The 26,040-nt window shown below is 40.7% G+C and overlaps 1 protein-coding gene across 1 annotated transcript in view; it reads left to right on the forward strand.

Annotated features, from left to right (window-relative positions):
* Nucleotides 1-19,185, forward strand: part of LOC146701097 (N-lysine methyltransferase KMT5A-like) — a 37,567-nt gene extending 18,382 nt beyond the window's left edge. The window contains exons 5-6 of the mRNA XM_085469287.1: nt 17,197-17,221; nt 19,013-19,185. Coding sequence (XP_085325413.1) covers nt 17,197-17,221; nt 19,013-19,185 — 198 coding nt within the window. The remainder of the gene's footprint in view (nt 1-17,196; nt 17,222-19,012) is intronic.
* Nucleotides 19,186-26,040: the final 6,855 nt, after the last annotated feature.

Genomic DNA, 26,040 nt, shown 5'->3' on the forward strand with positions numbered 1-26,040 from the left:
ATGTTACATTTCAGACACTTTGATAAGTCTTCACATATCTCGCGCCAAAACTTCTGCACTGGTGGACAGAACCAAAGAGCGTGACTTTCATTGTCTGGTGTATTGCCTTGACAGTGTGAGCAGTTGTTGGAAGATGTAAAGCCCATCTTGAACATCCGATGACCTGTATAGTGCACTCTATGTAGTATTTTGTATTCTATTAATTGCAGACTGGGATTTTTAATCAATTTAAAGGTTTTTAAACAAACCTGAGACCAGAAGTTTTGGTCTAAACTGACTGATAAATCTGCTTCCCACTTTGCAATAGGAATGGATATTGATTCATCTAATTTAGAAAGTGTTCTGTATATTGTAGATAGTAATTTGGGGGATTTAAGAGTAAGAAAATGTGCCGCACTTGGTGGTGTTTGTAATTCAACTTGACTGAGGTTAAATTTCTTTTTTACTATGGATTTAATTTGTTGATATTCTAAAAATCTTTTCTTGTTGATCCCATATTGTGTAACTAGTCTGTCAAATGGAATAAAGTCTGTTCCTTCTAATATATGTTCTAAGTATTTAATTCCTTTACAACTCCATTCTGGGAAATTAATCATATTATTGTTTTGTAATATGTCAGGGTTATTCCAGATAGGTGTACGTTTGCATGGGATTAATGAAGACTCCGTTATTTTTAGAAACTCCCACCATGCTGTCAGAGAGAAGCTGATGTTGATACTTTTAAAGCATTCATGTCTTTTGATGTTTGAGCTAATAAATGGTAGGTCTGAAATCTCTAGATCCTTGCATAGTGCCTGTTCAACATCTAGCCAGGGCTCATCTAAGAAGGTATGTTTTGACCATTCTGAGATGAACTGAAGCCTGTTGGCTAAGAAGTATTGGTGAAAATTAGGCAGATCTAATCCTCCTCTATCCTTGGTTCTTTGTAGCGTTCTTAAGCTGATACGCGGGGGTTTATCTTTCCAAAGGAATTTGGAAATATATGAATCCAGAGATCTGAACCAATCCTGTGATGGTTTGTTAGGGATCATCAAAAATAAGTAATTTATTTTTGGCAAGATCATCATTTTTATAGTGGCGACCCTTCCCATGAGTGATATGGGTAAAGATTTCCATCTAGTCAGATCGCTTTCTACTTTCTTTAGAAGTGGGATGTGGTTTAATTTAGTTAAGTCTGAAAGCTTAGGAGAAACATTAATACCTAAATATTTAATATTTCCGGATTGCAGTGGGGCAGAGGAAGAATTATGGAAGGAGCAGTTAATGGGGAGAACTGTAGATTTTGACCAGTTAATTGAATAATCTGAAACTCTTGAAAACCAGTTTATTAGAGTAATTACCTCAGAGAGGTTGGTTTGTGTGTTTTGCAGAAAAAGCAACACATCATCCGCATAGAGACTGATTTTATGTTCTGTGTTCTTACATTTTATGCCCTTAACTGTTGTAGCTTGTCTAAATGCTGCTGCTAGAGGTTCGATAAAAATTGCAAAAAGTGAAGGGGAGAGTGGGCATCCCTGTCTGGTGCCCCTCAGGAGACAAAAGCTGGAGGATGTCTGGTCATTTGTTCTGATACGAGCTGTTGGGGAATTGTATAATATTCTTATCCAGTTTATGAAAGAGTTTCCAAAACCAAATTTGTGTAAAGTTGCAAATAAAAATTTCCAGTTAACTCTGTCAAATGCTTTTTCTGCATCTAGAGATAATATTATGGTTTCGATGTTTTTATTGTATGAGTAGTCTATTAAATTAAGTAATCTACGTGTGTTTGTTGATGAGTGCCGACCTTTTATGAAACCAGTTTGGTCAGGATGAATTAAGAGGGGGGTTATTTTCTCTAATCTCTTTGAGAGAGCTTTGCAGATTATTTTAAGGTCTACATTTAAAAGAGAAATTGGACGATAGCTTGAGGCAAATAAAGGGTCTTTGCCTGGTTTTAGCAGGAGACTAATGTTGGCAGAATTCATATTTGGTGGTAGTCTGCCATTTTCCTCAATTTCCTGCAACATTCCGTGGAATACTGGTGCCAGAATTGTCCAGAATTCTTTGTAGAATTCTGCAGGGAAGCCATCTGGACCTGGAGCCTTATTATTGGGCATACTTATCAGGGCTTCCTGGAGTTCACTTGGCGTCAGTGGCGAATCCAGTTCCATTGCTTGACTGTCTAGTAATTTTGGAAGAGTTACGTTGTCAAGAAACAGATCAATTTCATTTTTAGATGGGTTTATTTGTGGTGAGTATGAAGTTTCATAGAAATCCCTAAAAATGTTGTTTATTCTTCCAGGGTCGTATATTGTGTTCCCCGATAAATCTTTAGCAGCACATATAGTTGTTTTTTCTTTATTTATTTTTAACTGGTTAGCTAGAAATCGACCTGATTTGTTACTGTGTTCAAAATTCTGCAAGCGTAGTCTTTGTATAAGGAATTGTGTTTTTTTATTAATAGTTTCATTTAATTCTAGTTTTGTCTTGCATATTTTGTTCAATGTTTCCTGATCTTGGTCGCACGCGTAGGCTTCTTCTAGTGATTTGATGGTTTTTTCTAATTCCTGAATATTTTTGTTTTCTTCTTTCTTTTTATGTGATGAGAAAGAAATTATTTTACCTCTCATCACAGCTTTCCCTGCTTCCCATAGAACAGAAGCAGATATTCCGGGAGTGTCATTAAAGTCTAAATATGAAGTCCACTCTTTTTTAAAATATTTAATAAAGTCTTCATCTTTAAGCAATGATGTATTAAATCTCCAGTTTTTACTTGGCGTAGTATTATTCTTGTGCATTAGTGTTAAAGATACAGGAGCATGATCGCTGACAGCTATAGGATGAATCTCAGTGTCTGAAATGTCGCTCAGCGGTGAGCTGCCGACCAAAAAATAATCCAGACGAGAGTAAGAGTGATGAACATGCGAGAAAAAAGTCGCTCATATACTGTTTGATTATATTTGTGGATTGCCAATTGCGCTGAGTTCCTGTTGTGTTGAGCCTATCCATGTCTTCATTTAGTCCAAGGTTGAGGTCACCGCCAAGAATGAGTGTGCAATCGAGGTGTTTAGAGAGTGCACTAAAAAATCCGTGGAAGAATGAGGGTTCATCAACATTTGATTGATTGATTGATTGAATCTTTATTTTGAACATGTTGAAAAAGTATAAAAAAAAAAAATAGAATTAAAAGAGACAAATGAACAAAGCAAACAAAAGGAAAACGAGCAACCACAACTCCAAATAACGTCCATGTTCAAAAAGGAGCAGGAAGAAGCATAAGCTTATTTAATCCCACCCCTTTTCCACTATCTAGTATCAATAGACTACAGAAATACCTCCTTGTAATTACATTATATGTTATGTGTAATTTTTTTTTTTTTTTTTAATATATACACATATGTTTCTATCTATCCATACCTACGTATATACACACATACGCACATATACACATTTTCAATAACCCCATTAACACCTGAAGGATACACAATCTACAATTTTATATATATTTAATATATATATATATATATATATATATATATATATATATATATATATATATACCCATACCAACAAACCCGTGCATGCGCGCACACATGAAAATATTAGACAAGAACACCCTATCAAATCTCTACCTTTTCCCTGTACCCTGTAAAAACCATATCCTTAAACCGCTTTTTAAACTGCGCCATGCTTGGACATTGCTTCATATCTTTACTTAGTCTGTTCCACAGCTTCACTCCACACACAGAGATGCAAAAACTTTTTAATGTTGTACGGATACGAGGATGTTTTAAATTTAATTCCCCCCTCAAATTGTATCCCCGTTCCCTTTTAGAAAACATTTTTAGAATATTGTCAGGAAGCAGGTTATTTATTGCTTTATATATAATTTGTGCTGTGAGAAAATGAACCAGATCTGTGAATTTTAGAATTTTTGATTTTAAGAATAGTGGATTTGTATGATCTCTGTAACCAGTTTTATGGATTATCCTTATGGCCCTTTTTTGTAATATAAAGATTGATGATAGCGAACATTTGTAAGTATTGCCCCAAACCTCTGCACAGTAATTCAAATACGGTGCAATCAGGGAACAATAGAGAATGTGGAGTGATTTGTGGTCCAGAATGTGTTTTACTTTACTCAAGATTGAGACACTTCTTGAAATTTTGTTATGTATATGATTTATATGAGACTTCCAGTTTAATTTATCATCTATAATCACACCAAGAAACTTATGTTCAAGTACTCTTTCAATTTCCACACCATCTACATGAATCTGCACTTGTGCATTTCTAAGGGAATTCCCAAATAAGATAATTTTAGTTTTACTTAGATTTAGCGATAGTTTGTTCCTGTTAAACCATTTTTTAATTTTGCACATTTCTGAAGTAATTGTATCCAGCAGCTCCTTTAGATTCCCCCCAGAACAAAAAATATTTGTGTCATCTGCAAATAATACTAATTTTAATATATCAGATGCCTTACAAATATCATTTATATAAATAATAAATAATTTTGGACCCAGTACAGAGCCTTGTGGAACACCACAAGCAATGTCCAAGCATGATGAGGAATGGACACCCAGCTTCACAAATTGTTTCCGGTCACTTAAATAATTTTTCACCCATTGCAGTACAACCCCCCTAATCCCATACCGTTCCAGTTTATTAATTAATATGTCATGATTGATTGTGTCGAATGCTTTCTTGAGATCCAGAAATACTCCAGCTGCATACTGTTTCTGATCTATAGCATTCGTAATCTCCTCAATTGATTCGATTAATGCCAGAGATGTTGATCTTTTTGATCTGAATCCATATTGACTGTCAGAGAGTAATTTATATTTATCTAAGAATTTGTCTAATTGTTTATTAAACAGGTTTTCTAGGATTTTGGAGAATTGTGGTAGTAAAGAAACAGGCCTGTAATTTGTGAAGTGGCGTCTATCCCCGGTTTTATACAGCGGCACAACTTTAGCTATTTTCATTTTGTTTGGCACTTTTCCCGTCTGAAATGATAAGTTGCAAATATATGTTAGAGGTCCTACAATTCCTTCAATGACCTTTTTGACGATTTTCATGTCAATATCATTACAATCAGTGGATGTTTTATATTTACACATGTGTACAATGTCAATTATTTCTTTTTCCTCCACTGATGCGAGGAACATTGAGTTAGGGTTCCTATCAATCAGGTTTTCACTACATTCTACTGATGGCAGTGACTCAGGAATTTGTTCTGCCAGTTTTGGTCCAATATTTACAAAATAATGATTAAAGCTGTTGACCTTATCAGCAGTGTTTTCCATAATATTGCCATTATCGATAAAGTATTGTGGATAACTTTGTTGTCCAGAATTATTTTTAATGATACCGTTTAAAACATCCCATATTCCTTTCATATTATGTTTATTGTTGTTCAATATTTTACTATAATACTCCTTTCTACATACACGTATAATATTGGTCAACTTATTTTTGTATTTTTTATATTTATTTTCAGCTTCTTTTGTTCTTTGTTTTAGGTATTCCCTATAGAGTGTATTTTTCTTTTTACATGCATTTTGTAAACCCTTAGTGAGCCATGGTCTATCTGAATATTTGTGCTTTCTGTTGTATTTTATTGTTGGACAGTTTTTATCGTACAACTCCATGAATATTCTTAAAAATATGCCATATGCAATATCAATATCAGCTTCTTTGTACACCTTGTCCCAGTCCTGATTTAATAGATCGTTCTTAAATGCAGTCATAGTTTCTTCTGTCCTTACACGTCTGTATCTCAGTTGTTCTTCATGCTGATTTTTCTTATAATTAGTGTCATAAACTGCAAAAACTGGTAGGTGATCACTGATGTCATTAATTAATATTCCGCTCACAATGTTGTTTTCCATATTGTTAGTGAAAATATTGTCAAGTAAGGTGGCACAATGTGGAGTAATTCTGCTAGGCCTGGTTATTTTAGGATGTAAACTCAAACTGTACATAGTGTTTAGGAATTCGTCGGTCATTTTATGCTTTTTTTGTATTCAACAGGTCAATATTAAAATCACCACAGATAAACATAACTTTTTGATTTGTTTTAGAGAATATTTCCTCTATGAAGTCATTAAATACTTGAATACTAGAGCCAGGTGTTCTATATATACAGCTAATTATTACATTTTTTTCTTTTTCCTTATAAATTTCAATTGTTATACATTCTAGTAAATTATCAATTACAGTTGTCATACTTTCTACCACCTTGTAGTTTAGGTTTTTATCCACATACACAGCTACTCCCCCTCCACTCTTGTTCCTTCTATTTACAAAATTCACTTCATATCCCTCCAGTCCAAAGTCCATTCCTTTCTCCGCATTGATCCATGTTTCAGAAATGGCAATAATTCCAAATGGATTTGTCAACTCATTTAGATATTCCTTTATATTGTTGAAGTTGGCATACAGACTTCTGCTATTAAAATGGATTATTGATAATTTATTTTCCGTGTTGATGGTGTGCTTAAACTGTTCATCAGTGAAGTAGCAGCAGTTACAGCTGATGTTGTAGAAGAAATTATTTTCCGGGTCTATATCCTTTTCTAAGTCTAGAACATTATGGTCTGTGTATCGAAATGTTCTCAGTTCCAGATTATCATAAAGAGAATTCCAATGAGTCATGTTGATATTGTTGCCGGATGCAGATGAAGTTCTTTTGGACTGTGCCATGTGTTGTGTTGTGTGTCACGTCACATGTGTATTCATACCTCCAGAGTAAGTTGACCTCAGTATTTGTCCAGCTCTTCCATATTTCTGATGACCAACACTTTGGCTTGTTCCGGTGTTCCATTGAGTTTAATGAATACTTTGCAGTTGGTGGTCCATGTATTTTGAATTTTTCCCTGTTTCTTCAAGTAACGTGCTTTCCTGGCAATGTCCGCATTTCTTTTTATCAGATGTTCGTTCATGAAGACATCGGATCCTTTCAGTTTCCTTCCTTGTTTTAACAGTGCTGTTTTCTGTTTTCTGTTTGCAAATCTCACAATGATGGCTGGTTTGTTACTGTCATTGGACCATATATACTTACAATACATAGTTTTTTGTTCAATATTGATAGTTTAATAATTAGAAATCTACCCTCTGGATCTATAACTGTATCGAGTACTGTAAAATTAACATTTTTATGTATTAAAATTGCTACTCCCCGTTGTCTAGAATTATAACAGGCTGCAAACACGTTAGGGAACTCAGGTGTTTTAAGTTCGTTTAAACCTGTGACAGGTCTGTGAGTTTCTTGTAATAAAACAACATCTGCCTGTAGTTTTTTAAGCTGGTTAAATATCTTTAACCTCTTTCCTCTGGTGCCAGCTCCATTTACATTCCATGTGACAAACCTCAGCATGCCCATAATTGTGTGTGTATGTCTAATGATGTACGCTGGGTGTTTCGTTTAGACAGGTGGAGAGCGGGGGGGCTAGGAGGAGGAGTTGGCCGTCCGACTGCGGTCTGGAGTGTGGGGCCTCCCTGCTGCTGCGGAGTCGGGGCGGTCTGCCTCCCCCCACCGCAGGGAAAAGGGTAACACCACCTGGGTCTGGGTGCAGTTCCCCCCTCCAGGGGCAAGGGTACCTAGACCCGGTTCGCAGAGTACGTTTGGGGAGTGTGATCGTGTGTACAGCGTCTCTTTATGTCTGTCTCCACGTTGGTTGAGTGTGGAGTAAGTGCATATGAGAGCATGAGGGTGGGAATGGATGTTTGTATCTGTGTGTGCCTGTATTTCTGTGTCTATATGTCAGGTTGGGTGTCAGGCGCCACCTCTCTGGGGACACCTTAGCCCCTCCAAGGTTTGGAGGCCTATCTCCACCCACCACCACTTCCCCTGCCAGTGGCGGACTCCCTCAGACATCGGTGCGTTGGTGGTTCTTTGTGTCCGGGGGTGGGCGCCCAGGTACACACCAGCTCACTCCTTGGCAGCCGCTTATCGGGGCCTGGAGCCTGGGGCTCGCTCGGGCCACTTCGGAGGTGGGGTGCCCCCGGCCTCTCGGCCTGGGGCTCGGTCACTCAGGCACGGCTGGCTGCCGGCGGAGCTCACGGGCGCGTCACTGCAACTCCCCCTGGCTTCTGCTCCGCGGCTGCTGGGTGAGCCCTCATCTGGGACTCTCCTCGGCTCTTTCTGGGACAGTGGCACGGCTGCCCCTCTGTTGGTCTTCCTTGGTCTCTTGTGTTCTGGGGGCCTCTGGATGTCTGGAGTTTTGATCTCCTCCATACCTGCTTCATGCCCTGGAGGACGGGGCTGTGGCCCCCCCACACCCTCTAGCAGATCATTACATGAAGGAACCTTTTAAAAAACAAAAAACAAGCACGTCCATGCTCACAGGTGTACACACGGGTGATCACACCCACAAACTACACCCTTTTTGGCTCCTACCTCAAAGCACACTGTGTTCTGTTGATCTTATGTGCTGCACAATAATGTTTAATATTTAGTATTTACTGTCATATTCCCATATATCATTGTGATGTTGTTTATTCTATTACTCTTGTTCTCTTCTGCTTGTTTTCTTTTTTCTTTCTCAGCAGGTGATCCAGGTGATTGATATATGCATTTTTTTTCTTTTTTTCTTCTTTTTTTTCTTTTTCTGCTCATTCTGTTGGTTTTTGGTTTTTGCCCTTCTCCCCCGTCCCTCTTCTCAGCTGTTTCTCTTTCCCTCTTTCTTTCTCCCCTTCTTTCCCCCAGTCAAGTCTATCCCGTATTCAGTAAGTGAAAATAAAATAAACAATAAAAGGTGAATCAAATGGACCATTACGGCAAGGCTGGGATGGTCAATTTGGTAAAGTAAATACCACCCGTTAGGCATCTTTCTTTGCCTTTAGACAACAATTCTGATGGCAAAAGAGCCAAACGGGACAGGCCAAAAAAAAAAAAAAAAGAGAATGTGGAAACATCCCTTGTTTGTAAATAGAAAGAGAGAGAGAGAAAAAAAAAAGTGTAGTGAGAGGCTCCATAAGTCTGACTATGTGTGTGAATATTCACTAATATGAACAAGCGTGGCTTGTGTTATGTGTCCTGCAAGTCTGTGCGTGCTGTGAGGCTGTTGTGAATGTGCTGCCGTTGAGCGGATGTGTTTGCGTGATTGTGGTGTGAAAATATGGAGAAATAGAGGGTGTTGTTTGTAGGTGAGTGGGGAAGTAGGTGATCACAGCAGTGAAAGACAAGAGAAAGAAAGAAACCACATGAACTGTGAGCAAAAACAAAAAAAAAAAGAAACGAAACGGAAACATTCCAATTAAAGTAATGACGGAGGGTGACGGTGTTATATCTGCTATGACATCATATTGATATTACTAGGTTAAACCCATGTTAAAGGAGAAAGTGTGAATGAATAAGAAAAGAGTGTAGCGGGTTCTTATCTGGAGTGCAGTCAATATAACCACGGTGTGGTGCCGGGGTCGCGGTAGAGCTGTCCGTCCACGTAGAGCCGGTCCACGGCGATGACAGCACGGGAGCCTTTCTGGATGAAGCTACGTCGAACTGGGAACAGGACCTTGCGTCGTTCCAGGATCTCTTTGGGGAACTGGTCGTTCACGCTGAAGTCCGTTCCTTTCAGCTCTCTGCCGCGACTCTTCACCTGTTCCTTCTGTTTGAATTGACCGAATTTGGCCACAATAGGCCATGGTCTCCCGGTCCGCAACCTCACGCCCCCCAAGCGATGTACTCTATCGAAGTCGATGTTCTTTACGGTGTCCTCCAGCAGCTTCAGGTGGATTTTGATGAAGCTTTTCACCGTTGCCTCCGCGTCCTCTCCGGCAGATTCTGGAATACCAGAAAAAACAAGATTATCTCTCATGCTACGGGCTTGTAGATCGATAACGGACTCTTTTATTTTTTTATTTTCAATGTTTAGCTGGGTCACATTATCGGTGAGAGATTTGACCGACTCCCGTAGCGTGGTATTTTCAGCGGCAAGCATTTCCACCTGCTGCTGGCTGAATTCCAGGGATTCTCTCAGAGATTTAAATTCCCGGTGTAAAATCTCCACCAGGGACAGCCTCGCGTCGAAACTGGACAATCGCTTGTCAATTGACTCCAGGATGTCTGCGATGTCTTTGCCGGCAGGCGATGTTGTACCGGGGGAGTCTGCCGGGCGACATCTCTTCGATGACGGCGTCTCAATTTTGGCCGGGGAGGATGCACTCTGGGCCTTCTTCATTACTAAATCTTGAAAACAGTGGTCGATGTATTCTTGGAGAGCGTCTAAACTCTCCCCGTTGTCCTCCAGGGTGTTGGAGATGATAGAACAGATGTTGTTAGTTATATGACAATTGATTAGTATATTTGGTAATACTGAAGCTTGAAAAACCTTTGTTAATCTCTATGCTACCATTTGCTTTTTTTCCGCCAATTCTCCGGCGTCTGACGTCACCTACAACATGGGTCGCTTACCTTACTTGTCACTTCCGTCACTTACCGTCCTCCTCCTAATTACTAACATTTTGCACAAGTATTAACGTCATGTTGGTGTGCTGGTGATCCTCCTCAACTGGCTGGTACTTTTTGAAGGCCTTGACAAAACTGAGTCATTGTCCATGACAGTTGATGGTATTTTGCGGAATATGTCGTAGTATGAGTGAATGTCGTCCAACTCAACAGCAATATTGTCATGAGTATAACAACTTCTGCATGCCAGTGCTGCTTTCCCATGTTTCATGGTGTGTGGATTTATCCAGTGTACCATTACACAAGATAGCTTTTATTACGTTCAGTCCAGATGTCTGCTGTTGTAGAGACATAGTCTACTCCTCAAATGTCTTTCTGAGCTCGAATTTAATTTTAGCATAATTACTGTCTATGTATTTGGAAATAGTCTATCTACATGGCAGGCCTACTCCTCTTGCTGGTATCTTGGCAATAAGAGACTTGAAAGAATCTGACTCGTGTGTTGATAATGGCGGCATGTTCCAGTAACTGAAAATTTTTAATGCCATTATTCTCATCACAGCCGATATCACTCTCAGGGACCTTCCTTTCTTAATGTGTTCAATGCTTTTTTTCCCCGTGCCACATTTCATTATTACACATAATTTATGGACATCTATAGTTTAATTTCTTTGCATGTGTGGATTGGATGGGTTGTTACCGACACCTGGTGGGAATTCCATGTCAGAAGCATCTGTTTTAGAAACTGCATTAAGTGTGGTGAGAATGACATTTCAGAATGACAATGAGAATGACAGTCCACATGCCTTCTGTTGACTTCCATATATAAACCAGGGTTTGCCTCCTTTCCTGTCCGAAAAGCTACAGACGTTGGTAAAAGAAGAGCAACATACTGTAGATGATTGCATAGGAAAGCTAAAGAACTCATCAAAGCAGACTATTTCCTTAGGGATCTACTCTAACAGAATTGTTCTTTTTATATAGACATCTTTATATAGAATCTGTTTAGTTACCCTGTTAGTGTTTGTCAAGTCTTCCGTCGTGATGATGAAAAGACTTTGTCTCTGTGGGTCAAAGACTTTGAATAAAATGCACACACGCCCATTACATGCAGCCACACATAACATGTGCGCTGCATTTGACATTTTCATTTAATTAGCAGTTACCATGCAACTAAACACAGCTCCCAACCACTCTGGCAGGAAACAGTAGCCTGATTATAAGCTTCATTGTGAGTCACACATAAAACACATTATTTTCATTCAACGTAGTGATCACAAATAAAAGTCATCAGATGATAAAACAAATAGAGCACGGTGTGTATTATGGCATCCAAAGAGTTATGGTTTCATCTGACCACACCGCATTCTCCCAGTAAATCAGAAGCCTGTTTAAACGTTGTTCAGTAAACTTTAAATGTGCTGTCTTTGCCTATTTCTGGTTTTATTAGATCGATGCAGTGAAAAGTGACAGGAAAGTGGAGGCAGGGTTAAAGAAACGTTGTCCCCGCCCCGGTCCCCAAAGACAGACCCAATAGCTAATATGCTGTTAAAGGTACGTGAAAGCATTAACTCCAAAATAATTGCTGGTCAAAATAATAAACAAAAAAAGCTGTTCCAAAAAAGTGCTACCTGCATGAAACAAAACCAAACACAAACACTATTTCTAACTCCCAATTTTAATAAACAAGAGAAACTGTATGAAAAATGATCACCCTTTCTGCTTCAGTGCTTATTTACACATGGACAAGAGTATTTACAACACTGTATACAAAACCTAATGGTTCTCATAAGATGCACACAAAACTGAGTGTTTGGATGCTGAGGACAGGTCTGCTCCTGCTGCCAACTGCTGCCAGGAGAACAACTGCTAGAGACAGGGTTTTTAAAATTGCCAGTTGGTAGTGGGCACCAATCAGCAGCTGCCAGGTCAACGCCAGCCCAAGACAGCTCCCCAATCAGAAGGAGGCCCTGCAGAGACACTTAAAGACACAATCCAGACACATTGATCCAAAATGTGGCCAGGGACTTAACACGTGCGCATACAGGCCATGGCGGTTGAGTTCATTACCTATTCTTTTCTTTGAAAAAGTTGTAGGACTGCTTTCTAATTACAGAAAGCAGATTTGTCAGCTGCTTATCATTTTCCTTTCAAGCACATTCCAAAGATGCTCTGCTTGACTCAGATCAGGTGACTGTGGGTGCAATTGGAGTACAGCGTTTTTCCAATCATCTTTTGTCCAATTTTGGTCCAAAATGTAGCCTCAGTTTCCTGTTCTTAGCTGACAGTGTAGTTTTATGTTGCTCTAGCCCACCTCTGCTATGTTATATGTTTTGTGTGTTCATTGATGATTTTCTAAATAACCTTTTTGTAGTTGATTGAGTTTCTTTTTCCTTCTTATCAGCCAAACATAATACTTCTGACTAATGACTATGTTTGTTGAAAAAAAGCGAAATAGCTGTCTTCCTTCTCTCACCCCAACCGGTCGCAGCAGATGGCCGCACCTCTCTGAGCCTGGTTCTGCCGGAGGTTTCTTCCTGTTAAAAGGGAGTTTTTCCTTCCCACTGTTGCCAAAGTGCTTGCTCATAGGTGGTCATATGATTGTTGGGTTTTTCTCTGTATCTATGAAGCGCCTTGAGGCGACTTATGTTGTGATTTCGCGCTATATGAATAAAATCGAATTGTGCTAACCACGGTGGCACGGTGGTTAGCACTGTTGCCTCACAGCAAGAAGGTCCTGAGTTCAATTCCACCATCAGGCCGGGGTCTTTCTGTGTGGAGTTTGCATGTTCTCCCTGTGTTTGCATGGGTTCTCTCCGGGTACTCCGGCTTCCTCCCACTGTCCAAAGACATGCAGCTTGTGGGGATAGGTTAATTGGATAATACAAATTGCCACTAGGTGTGAATGTGCGAGTGAGTGTGAATGGTTGTCTGTCCTTGTGTGTTGGCCCTGTGACAGACTGGCGACCTGTCCAGGGTGTACCCTGCCTCTCGCCCTATGACAGCTGGGACAGGCTCCAGCGCCCCCCGCGACCCTGAAAAGGATAAGCGGAAGCGAATGGATGGATGGATGGATGAATTGAATTGAATTGAATGAGCAAGAAAGTGCAGGAGGGGCAGGTGAAGTAGCCATGGTGCTAACGAGTCGGCTACGAGCTAAGCTAAGCTAGCGAAACAGTACAGAGACAGTGAGTGAATACTTTGGCTATAAATTGGGTAGTGAGTACACAGAAAGTGTGCTTCGGATGAAGCACGTGAAGATTATACTATGAAAAAGAATGTATTTAAAAGTTGTTAATTTAAATTGCTAAGCAAATAAGCTACTCAGAAACACCACTGTGTTTGAGCAGGAACAGGAAGTGGTACTCTACCGCAGAGCGCGCGAACACCAAGTGCCAGGCTGGTCGGCAAACTGAAGTGGGTCCAGTAATGAGCTTCCCAGGGGCCGAAGCTGAGCTAGGACCAGCCGCTCCAGGGTCTTCATCAGGTGCGATGTCAAAGCCTTCGATCTGTAGCTGTTGATGTCCTTGGGACGTCTTTGGCATTGGTGTTCAGAGCTGTGGGACTCTCCCCAGCCTTAGGCTCAGGTTGAAGATGTGCGCATTCACCCCACACAGTTGACAGGACAACCCTTGAGCTGATGCCATCTGGACCTGCTGCCTTCCTGGTTCTGATCCTCCTCGGTTCCCTCCAAACCTGGATGGTTGAGAGAGACAGGCTGGAGTCGTGTGTTGGTTGTGTGCTGGATGCTGTGGTTGGGTGTGAGGAGTAGTGAGCAGAGGAGGTGTGTAGTGGCTGAGGTGTCAGAGGTGGAACAGCAGCAGTGGGGGTGGATGAGTCTGCAGCCGATGTTGAAGACTGCCTTCTGGATGAATCAATCTGTTGAAGAAGTGAAAAGATAGGAAGTCCATAAAAATACTGTGATTATGCCAAGATTCTATTTCAATTCAATTCAATTCAATTTTATTTACATAGCACCAAATCACAACAACAGTCGCCTCAAGGTGCTTTATATTGTACAGTAGATTGTACAATAATAGATACAGAGAAAAACCCAACAATCATATGACCCCCTATGAGCAAGCACTTTGGCGACAGTGGGAAGGAAAAACTCCCTTTTAACAGGAAGAAACCTCCGGCAGAACCAGGCACATGCTGTGGAAGAGAGACAGAGATTGATAACATGTATGATTCAATGCAGAGAGGTCTATTAACACATAGTGAGTGAGAATGGTGACTGGAAAGGAAAAACTCAATGCATCATGGGAATCCCCCGGCAGCCTACGTCTATTGCAGCATAACTAAGGGAGGATTCAGGGTCACCTGGTCCAGCCCTAACTATATGCTTTAGCAAAAAGGAAAGTTTGAAGCCTAATCTTGAAAGTACTCTAGGAACAACAAGTAGGCCTGCAGAGCAAGAGCGAAGTGCTCTAATAGGGTGATATGGTACTACAAGGTCATTAAGATAAGATGGGGCCTGATTATTTTAGACCTTGTATGTGAGGAGCAGGATTTTGAATTCAATTCTGGATTTAACAGCGAGCTGATGAAGAGAAGCCAATACAGGAGAAATCTGCTCTCTCTTTCTAGTCCCTGTCAGTACTCTTGCTGCAGCATTTTTGATTAACTGAAGGCTTTTCGGGGAGGTTTTAGGACATCCTGATAATAATGAATTACAGTCGTCCAGCCTGGAAGTAATAACATGAACTAGTTTTTCAGCGTCACTCTGAGACAGGATATTTCTAATTTCACTGTTAGTGCTGCTCGCAAAGTAGCTTCAAATTGTTATAATTATGTAAGTTTCTTTCTGAAAAAATGGACATCAAAGTCATATTTGCAGTTTCAGCTCCAGTCAGGGCAACGGCGTAGATTTGGCATGGACAGAAGGGACATGTCCCCACCAATATCCAGCGATTACTGAATTGTCCCCACCAATAATTTGATCTCTTTGAGTAAAGAAAAACAAACCCGATAGAAAGGTGGAAAAAAAAAACGATCTGTCAACTTCTCATTCACCCAGCGGTGCAGAAAGAGTTAAATTACGGTCTCTACCGGAGTCCAACCTCATGTGACAAAAATGGCCAATGTGATTGGCTGTGACTTTCAGGGAGCTCTATCTAGTTTTAGCAGCAGCAACCCTGTGCTGCAACGACCTGTAAGGAGGAGAGGAGGATGGCTGCAAAAAGGAAGAACCTGGATATAAGAAAGTATTTTTCAAAGAGACCTGTAAGTTACTTAAAGTCAACTTTACTCGTAAAATGTGTACGTCATAATAACATTGCAGGCTATGCTAGGCTTTGGCCTAGCATAGCCTGCATAGCCCACGTCAGTCTAAAATTAACGTTAACCATGAATAACGTGTTTTGGAAACTAACTGTACAACAGGCAGCACTGTTAGTTCTCTCAGTCTCAGAGCAGCATTTCTAATTTTGATTGTCAGAGAAAACGGCAGCTTTGAGCAGCCAGGATATTAGTTTACAGAGGCCGTTAGAATTATATGTCTAACATTAAAATGTTGGTGACACAATAATTTCATTCTAATGGCACTGACATATTCATAGGGTTAATTTTTGAGACAAAATATCGTGAGGTAGTCATGATTTTGCAAATATTCCACCTTGTAGTGCAGTTTGCACAAATTGTTTTAAAAATGCATTTACCCTACAAACATTACTGACGAGTCAAGATCTGCACAAAGTGACAGAAACACTGAAGCAGCTCCACATTTTATTCTTATTGTCATGTATTTCCTATTTGTCAGGTGACAGAAGAACCAACACAAAGCTCAGAGAGTGATGGTGACACAAGATCACAGGTGGAATTGGATGATGACTTGGTGGTTCATTACTGTATTTGAAGCACATGTGTGACTGCATGTATGTGGAGTATCTCACTGTTATTCATCAGGTGACAGAGGCAGCTCTGCCATGTTGTAGCTCGGACAGAGGTGAAGAGGCGAGGTCACAGGTGACTGACTGATGGTTTGGTGCTATAGATTAACTAGTATTTATTATCATGACAATTGGTTAGGCTGCTGATGTAAATTGATTCATTAGTGTACATTTGACAAAGAATCTGAATTGACATGTCTCACTTTTTTTATGGCAGGAATCAATGTGTCATTTTATCAGTTGGCAATATGTCCTAGTGCAGTCAGAGGGAAGAGCCAGGGCCAAAGGCACATCAAGCACACAATAATAATTTTGTAGTAATCTTAGATGAGTAGTTTTATGGACAAAAACCACCAGGTCATTCAGTGTTCCCTTAGTGCTAAATGTATAACAGATGTGGATGTACTATAACTGAAGTAATGTTGTTAAGTCCTTAAAGTCATATTCTTTTATTGTCATGACTCTATTTGAAGCTATTTTTATTTTTGTATGTTACCTGATTTATGTGGAATATGGCTGAAGTAAACTAAAGCCTAAAATACTTAATCATTTGTTTAATAATAATTTAACATTATATAATTCACATATAAAACTATGAATTGTAATTTTAAATGGTTTAAAAGCATGTAGAATACGATATGTAGGCAAGTATATTTTTCCTTTTTTATCAAGAAGCAAAGACAAAAAGGAAGGAAAAACAAAGAAACAGTTCGGTGGTTGAATCATCCGTCCCCACCAATGCCGAAACCAAATCTACGCCCTTGAGTCAGGGTGTAACCAAGCATAAATACCGAAAGGTAAATAGCTCACCTTACTATGCCAATAGTAACTCTAAATATATCCAGACTCCAGTTCTGCTCCAATAGCCAGATAAGTGATTGATTCTCTTTTCTGTTTCTCTGTCTCCTACAGTCTCCTCCAATCTCTCCTGCTCACAGTACAGTACTGAACAGTTAACGCAATAATAAAGGTATGATTCATTTTTCCTAAAAGATGTTATACTTTACATTGTGAATGCGCTGGAAATCTATGGCTCTTCCATCCATTTAGGCAATAAACAGAACTACAGAATAAAGAGAAGACTAGGTCAAAGAAATTCTGCTTGGACTATAGCAATGAAGCTTTACTGACCACACCAATTTCTTTGCTTTAAGGATACAGAATATAGAAACATTTTCAGCAGGGAAATAAAAGATGAACAAATCCACAACTCTTATTAAAATGAAATAAAGTTAATGCCCCAATGCTGCAAAGAATTATCCTTGCCTGAGAATCTGATTCAACATTTCCCTCTAATATGGTAGTTATATCGAATATCACATGAAGCACTCTCAATTGAAATCTTCCTTATGTGGACAATAATGACTTTCCTCCTTAAATCCAATTTAAGAGCCTCTAATGGCTCCATAATGTTTCCCACATGGCAAATTAACAGCTTTGCATGAGGCTGTGGCACAGAAAAGAGACACTTTTACTCATTTTTTAAACTCAGCGATTTGCCTTTTCTCCACAGGAAAAAAAGAAAAACACATGAGGGAGGCTAACATATCTAAGAAAAAAACATGTGCAATTATTATTAATATCACTCCACACTCTAGGGTTTATGACACATTGCTTAAATATTAGCTTTTACAGGCAATATTGTGTGCTATAGTGCATTAACGTCATGGAGGCAAAAAGTCTTGATCCGAAAGATCCTATGTGTTTTTGATGTGTTTTTTATTCTCTTTTCAACAGTGCGTAATATTACAATCATATGTGACTCTTCTCTGGAGCACTTTCATCTTTATGGCAAGTGAAATGACTGATCATATCAGTTCATACTGATTTCTATCACACTCAATAACAGAGGGAAGCAGTAAGTCCAGCATTACTGTGTTATCAGGCTTCACACCCATTCTGTGCTTTCATTTCTGCAAGGCATCACTCTGTACTGCTCAGGAGGTGGACTTTTAATGCTAAAAACACCAGAGAAGGTGAAAGGTTGCCTTGTAGCAACAGTTTTGCTAAACATTGCAATATCTACAGTGCTTGGAAGGTTATTTTTAAAATGTATTCCACTACAGATTACAGAATACATGCCCCAAGATGTATTTGTAACGTGTTACGTTACTCAATCAGAGTAATGTATTCTGAATACTTTGGATTACTTAATATATTATCATGCTTTTTACAACTACATGAATGTTCTATTGCTATGTGATTTATTACTATTACTTAAGGATACTCGCCATACCAACACCAACTAGATTTAAATCTTGATATAAATGAGTAACAGTAGGTGGACATTAGGTAAGGCTGCACTTTTTGCAGCGATCTCGTATAGAAAACTATTCTGTGTGTATATAAAACAGGTCCGCGGCCCCGAACCTTAGTAAAGGGACCTCTGGCTAATATGTCGGGTTCGTGTCGGGCTCATAGCTGAAAACTAGCTTTACTTTGTTGTCTGGGTCGACTTTGCAAGCGAGAGACAGAGAGAGGCGTTGAAAGGCTGCTGCAACAGAACTTATTGTTTTGGAGGAGAACACGGTGTACAGTCGAGTCTTAATAGCTTACTTACAACTGGGCTCGTCAGGCACTCTTTTTGGGTGCAGTGGTTATTATTATATTTACATGCTTCCAGCTCCCGTTTCTGCTCCGTGACAACTCGTACTTTTCCACTCTCCTTTTTTCCCCTCCCTCGCGCTCACAGACACATAATGGGTATGGCAGTCCATTCTCCCTGCAGCACGGACTACAGTGTGTCCATCCTGTCCTGGGGCCTCCTCCCAGTGGGAGGTGGAACACCTCAACCAGGAGGCGCTCAGGAGGTATCCTTGTCAGATCGCTGAACCACCTCAACTGGCTCCGTTCAATGTGAAGAAGCAGCGGCTCTACTCTGAGCCCCTCTCAGATGACTGAACTACTCACCCTATCTCTCGTTCGCAGCCAAATGTGAAGCAGTGGGAATGAGAATCAGCACCTCCAAATCTGAGGCGGTGGTCTTTGGCCGTAAAAGGGTGGAGTGCCCACTTCAGGTTGGGAACGAGTTCCTGCCCCAAGTGGAGGATTTTAGGTATATCGGGGTCTTTTTCATTGTCTATTGTTGTGAAGAGGGAGCTGCGTGTAAAAGCAAAGCCCTCAATTTACTGGTCGATCTACGTTCCTACCCTTACCTATGGTCACGAGCTGTGGGTAGTGACCGAAAGAACAACAACGTGGATACAAGCGGCGGAAATCGGCTTCCTCCAAAAGGTGGCCATGTGTGTGTGGACTCAAGTGCAGACACAGATGAAGGCAAAACTGACGTGGATACAGTGTTTTATTTACAGTGACTTATTTGATAACAACAAACAGTAATTTTGCAAGAAATTCAGAAAGCTATGAACTATGAACTGTGAGCTAGAAAATTATGAACTATGAGACAAAACTTTGTAACGTGAAACCTAAACTGTGAGCTATAGCTAGTGTCATAATCGGACTGTCCTCCCCGGACAACCTGCCTGTTATATGTGTGTGTGTTTCTCTCCCTTTTCCGACCTGCTCATCTGTGCATTTGTTTATGGAAGTTCGTGCTTTCCGGAAAAGAATCAGCCAGGCGGCCTCCAACCCAGAAGCAACCCTGCATGAAGCTGGATCACCCGCACTTAATTTTTCTGCCAGCTACCTCTAAGCTTCCTTCAGCTTGGGTAGAAGTATTTAACGGTGTGGTCCGGCGACAGTCAGCGCTGGATTATTACTCTAAGCCGGTAGTGTCAATGAGCTCTGTGTTGCAGTAAGGTTGTCGGCTAGGAAGCCTACTCACCTGTCGTGTGTTGTTTTCTGGGACGAAGTGGACAGTTGGGGAGCACAAACACAGTCGCTGGATATCACGGATGGAGTCGCAGCAGGAATTGGGAGAAAAGCACTGTTTGGACTTTACACTTTGCTTATTCTGTGGATTATTGGGCACTGTAAATAAACGCACTGTTTTGCAATGAGAAGAGTTCTGCATTATGTGTCCTCTCTTTCAGCAAACCATGACAGAATAATCCAGCCAGCCATGGACTCAGCTGACTCTACCCTGCTTCCGGGGGTAAAAGGGAGGGGATCACATTTAATTGGTTATAGCACAGGGTCAGAAATACAAGTCCCAACATGTGTGGTATCCACAGAAACCTCTGAATCTCAGCTAAAATCTCATATAAACTATTTCTACAACCACCAAACACAACGAAAACAAGCCATGATTAAAATAACAGTTACGTAAATGTGCACAAGTTCACTAAACAAACAAAACCAAACCAAAAATTCTTCAGAGTTCATGTAACCGGCTAAAAAAAAAGGCTAGGTATGTTCCAGAGCTATCACTGATTCCAAACACCAAGTTTTACCACGGTCTGACTAAAATTCACTGAAAGAGCCGCAAAAGAAAACCACAAAAGCACATACAGGCGCAAATGCGCAAAGACAGAAATTGGCTTACTGTCCCGATTTCCCCTTTTATTTTCACTGGTAGCCGGTAGCCTCATGATTATCAGCAGTTACCACGGCTAACTAGCTGCATCAGAGCCATCAACAACTTCCATTTTAGACCTACCTACAGACACATGACTGGACAGATGCCACATGCAGTAAATTTGGTCCCATCTGGGGTTTGGCCTTGTAACATCTGATTGGTTGAATTAACGTGAATGTGTCTGTGAAGGTTCTCAGTCATCCAGGTCATCATAGTCTAAGGAGCTTGGAAAGAAAAGCGTCTGGATTTCTGTAAGTTGCTTGAAGACGTTTCACTTCTCACCTCTCCTCTTTGAGATCCCTTCCCAGACGCCTTAACGCCCACTCACATCCTGGGCCATCTGACCTCAGGAAATCACATGATAGGGTGGGGGCTAGGTTTCACAATGAGCTCACTCGAAACCTTGGCTGATTGTAACCTACACCCTTTTTCACACCTTGGCTCATGTGATTAGGTAGAGCAGAGCTTCTCAAAGAGCCACTGCAGGGGGGGGCGCGGTATGAAAAGGGGAAAAACAAACAAACGCTTGGACACTGCTAGCACGGGGCGGCCACACAAACACAAAGCAGGAGATGAAGCATAGCTGAATATGTTTCCAAACCAACTTCATTCTAAGCCAATGACTAGAAAATATGATGAAGCATGTCTTCCCTTTGGCTTCATCTGCACAAGTGCCAAGGTAGGTCTCCCCTGCATAATTGGTTTTCCCTTCGTCGGGAGCACACGCTGGGCTGTCCAAATCACGGAGAAACAGTATCCCACATTCTTGATTTTTAGTTCACAAACACTTCTTGTAATGACTAACTACTCCTGACATTTTGGAGATGTTAGCTCTTTATACAGTAAAGTTACAGCGGGATCCAAATAATATCAGGCTGATCCTGCCACAGTTTGTTCTCCTGGTTCAAATCCCGGACAAACAGGATCCCACAGATGTTTCCAAACGCCAGATCTGAATGAGGGTGGGGAGGTTAAATTTCGGGTAGCGTTAGGGTTGCCAACTCCCTGAAAAATAAATAAGGGACACCTCGTGGCCAGGGCCGGGCGACCCAGTTGTCTTCACCCTTCCTAGCTCTTTTTTTTGTGTGTGAAATCATTTTTTTAACCATTTGACTTGAAGTTGATTTAAGTAGATATATTCTACTTAAATCATATTCTATTCTTTGTGATATGAACACATGTGAAACAAATGATCATTTAGCCATTTATTTTTAGCTCAAAATGACAACATTAACACAGTAAAACAGGTCTCTTTCTTAAACAGAAGCCTGTCATGCTTAACTTTTGAGAATATAAGTAAATCTTTCTTTAAAAGAACTCTGTCCTGCTTAACTTAAAATAATAGAAAACAATAGAAAGAAAAATATTCTTGTAACTGTGCACATATAGTGCATTTACTACAATTGGCTTCAGTTGAGGTATTATTTCTGCTTTTCTAATGCTAATCAGCTGCTCCTGTTTGTAAACCCGCTTGTTCCCATGATTACGCATCTTAATTCATCATCATTATTCATCTATGTATTACTTTTATGTATTAGTCATCTATTTGTTGTAATCATCTATCCTTGCAGTTGTTTATTACACAAAATAAGTTATATTATCACACTTCTGGCCACATAGCGCTGATATTCACTGCACATGCCCATATTAACTTTTTCCAGCCAGGTGTTTTCCTTTTCCCATTCTTCCCTTTCTCTGAGGGGAACAAACATTGCTGCTCTAATGCTGGGCTTACACTGTGCGGTTTTTGGCCCATTTTGAGACGATTTTTGAGTCGTGCGACCGATTTGGTGATCGGACCGATTTTGGCCTTCATCGTGCGTCGTGTAGTATATGTGGGGTAACGAGAAGTGATTAATACCTCACGACCAGCTCCCGATCATCAATCGCTCGTGAGGGTGTCACCGCAGCTGCTCACACTGCTCACGCGCAAACACGTAAACGTCGGTGAAAAAGACGGAGCAGCACGGCTGTGCAGCGTGTGATCTGGACACAAGCGATGGAGGCACAACTTGTAGAACTTTGGAAAGCTCATCCGAGCCTTTTCGATGTGGCCTCACAAAATTATCACGACCACAACAACCATGAAAATAGTTGGATCTACACTGCTGCTCATTCACAGCTGCCTGATCATGTTTTTCATTAGCAATTTAGCAAAATTGATGGTAGTGGTGTGTCTGTGTGAGTGAAAGACAGAGAGGGAGAGCGAGTGACAGATTTTCTGCTATAACCTTCATTTTATGGAGGCACAGTGTGAGCTCTCAGGTCGCATCAGAGCATCGGGCGGTATAGTGTGAGACCTGCATCGTGACCTATGAACTTCTAACCCCTGTGAGTCAATCGTGCAGTTTGAGCAGGAGCTGAATAACGTGACTGAAAAACATCGCACAGGGTATGTCCAGCTTTAGGTGTACTGTCGTCCGAGACTTGCACCGCAGTGTCGGCATTTGTTTCCCTGTTGGCCATGCTTCTTGTTGTGGTCATCTGTTGTCTTCCGGTATTTTCTCCGTAAGCGACCTTTCCTCGACCAATGAGATGAGCGGTAATCTGAATTGTCATAAGTGTGCTGTCAGCTCATTGGTCACAAAGCAGGAGAGGGGCTGGGAATTATGTTTTCAAACAAAGTGTTAATTCCATTAAAAGTTATAGACTACTTTTGATTCTCACTGTATTACGGGACAAAGTGCGTCCCTTATTAGCTCAATACGGGACGTGTACTTTTGTTTCTAAATACGGGACGATTCCGTTTTTTAAGGGATGGTTGGCAACCCTAGGTAGCGTTGAGGTAGTTGCCATGTTGCAACTAGCTTAGCTTCTGTCTTGCTAGCTTGCGCTGCGCTCAGTGGATCTGCACTCGACAGTGCAGCTTAGGTGGAGTAGTCGAACGCAGATCCACTGAGTGCTCAACCCAGACAGCATCGTCAGAAGAAAAGTTGATAAAATAAATTAAAAATGTTGTATTGTTTGATACATATGCGTACCGAACCGAAAGCACTGTATCAAACAGTTCAATATCGATACGAGTATCGTTGCACCCCTAATATATATACATATAAAAGTATGTTTAGGCCTGTTAATAAATTAAATCCTTTCTGCTCTTTAATACCTAAAAAATTCAACTGCCATGGTGTTCCGTGTGTGCCAGAATTGGACATTTTTGTACAACGTCTAGATACTCATGTATTGACAGTGCTGTAATTTTTCACTGTTTCACTTTAGAAACATAAATCTTTCCACAAATGATATTTATATGTTGGTTACTGAATTTCTGGAATGAAATGTGTAAAAGGGGGTTCCAGGTCAGCCTGTCTCAGTAACTTTGACACAGTAATATCTGCTGCAATATTTACACCTCTGATGAAATTTCACAAGTGTTAGCTTTATGATGCCAATATTGTATACACAGAGTTTGTAATTGCAGAGAAATACTCAATTAATTTTGGGCATTTCATTTTTGAACAGGAAGCTCAAAAATCCTTTGGGGCTTGTTGGTTTCTACACAAGGTATGTTGGTTTCTACACAAGGAGCTACTGTGGGGCCACAGCAGTCTTCTCCCTCTTTAGACTCGGCTGCAGCCTTTCCACTTCCTCCCTCCTCTGCTCCACCACTTTCCACACCTTTCCACCACTTTCCACCATTCAAGTCTAATTGGTTGGAGTCCGTCGTCTGTCAAAACCTCCTGTTATGGCGTTTCATAAAGAACAAGAATCTAATAAAGCTTTTGTACAGTACTCTGTATAATGACCATCATCTTCCCCGACAATATTCATGCTTTCTTTGCATTCATTTTAAATGTGTGAATCTGTAAAATCTGCATATCATGCCTTATTTGGCTGAAGCTCTAGATCACTGCTATTATTTTATGTTAAATAATAATAATAATAATAATAATAATAATAATAACATTCATAGTTGATCAATTTAGCTTTTACCTTGCACACCAAAGCTGTCTTCACGATAATTAACCATTCCAGTGATGCTACATGACAACTCAGGCTGAGGCATTAATGGATATGTAGGTTGATGAACACCAGCATATTGGATACCACTAACAGCCCAATATAACATGATGAATTGGGTGAATTGTGAAGGCAAGCCAATTAGATACTCATGTTCAGACAAAATGGATGTTCTGCCTTGTAATGAAAATGAGGGGAAAAAAAACAGGTCTGTGTGTAAACAGCTGTTTCAGAGGTGGGGGATGCCCGGAGTGTACAGAGTGAGACAGGATGAAGAGGAGTGGGATGAAAAAACGGGGTGCCAACTGTTAGATGTTAGTGTGAAAGTACTGAGTGAATAGGATATTAAGTGAAAGAAAAAAAGACCTCTGTCCATTGAGTGAATGACAAAAAATGGAACGAAGTAAAACAGTAAATTAGGAAAGAAGGGAAAAGTGTGAATAAAAGATAAGACAATGAAATTAAGTAAAAAGATGACGTGCACTTGGTTGCACCTAAGTCTAATTAACTCTCGAGCTCTAAAATTTAACTCTCCATCCATCCACTTCTCCTTTTTCAGGGTTGCGGGGGGCGCTGGAGCCTATCCCAGCTGTCATAGGGCGAGAGGCGGGGTCCACCCTGGACAGGTCGCCAGTCTGTCGCAGGGCCAACACGCAGGGACAGACAACCATTCGCACTCACATTCACACCTAGTGACAATTTGGATTATCCAATTAACCTATCCCCACAAGCTGCATGTCTTTGGACGGTGGGAGGAAGCCGGAGTACCCGGAGAGAACCCACGCAAACACGGGGAGAACATGCAAACTCCACACAGAAAGACCCCGGCCTGATGGTGGAATTGAACTCAGGACCTTCTTGCTGTGCGGCAACAGTTCTAACCACCGTGCCACCGTGCTGCCTTAAAAGCTAACTAATTAGTCTAATAATGTTGTCCCATTACAACCATTTATTAGGCTAACATAACATTGAGCTGGGATACAGGTGACTTTGCTATATATATATATATATATATATATATTATATAAATACATTTTCTTAAACACTGCTCCATCTCAGGCACTTTTCGGGAGAGGTCATTTGGGAGGTCAGATCCATGAAATACATAATGAACTTTTGGGATTGACTGATACCCCAGGTACTGCACACTTCATTGGGCTGACCAGCCCATCCTGCCTCAGAGACTATAGCACCATTGCCACCTGCTGCATATGCTCCACCTAGGTGTTACTGTGAATCATGATGACATTGATGGGTGCACAGAAAGGGGCCGCAGTTCTCTGTCCATGAGGCACTGGAAGGTGGCTGGGGCACCAAAC

This window comes from Copadichromis virginalis, linkage group LG9 (assembly GCF_057382275.1).
Source record: "Copadichromis virginalis isolate Kocher_CV1m ecotype Utaka linkage group LG9, C_Virginalis_male_GT1.1, whole genome shotgun sequence".
NCBI classification, from domain to species: domain Eukaryota; kingdom Metazoa; phylum Chordata; class Actinopteri; order Cichliformes; family Cichlidae; genus Copadichromis; species Copadichromis virginalis.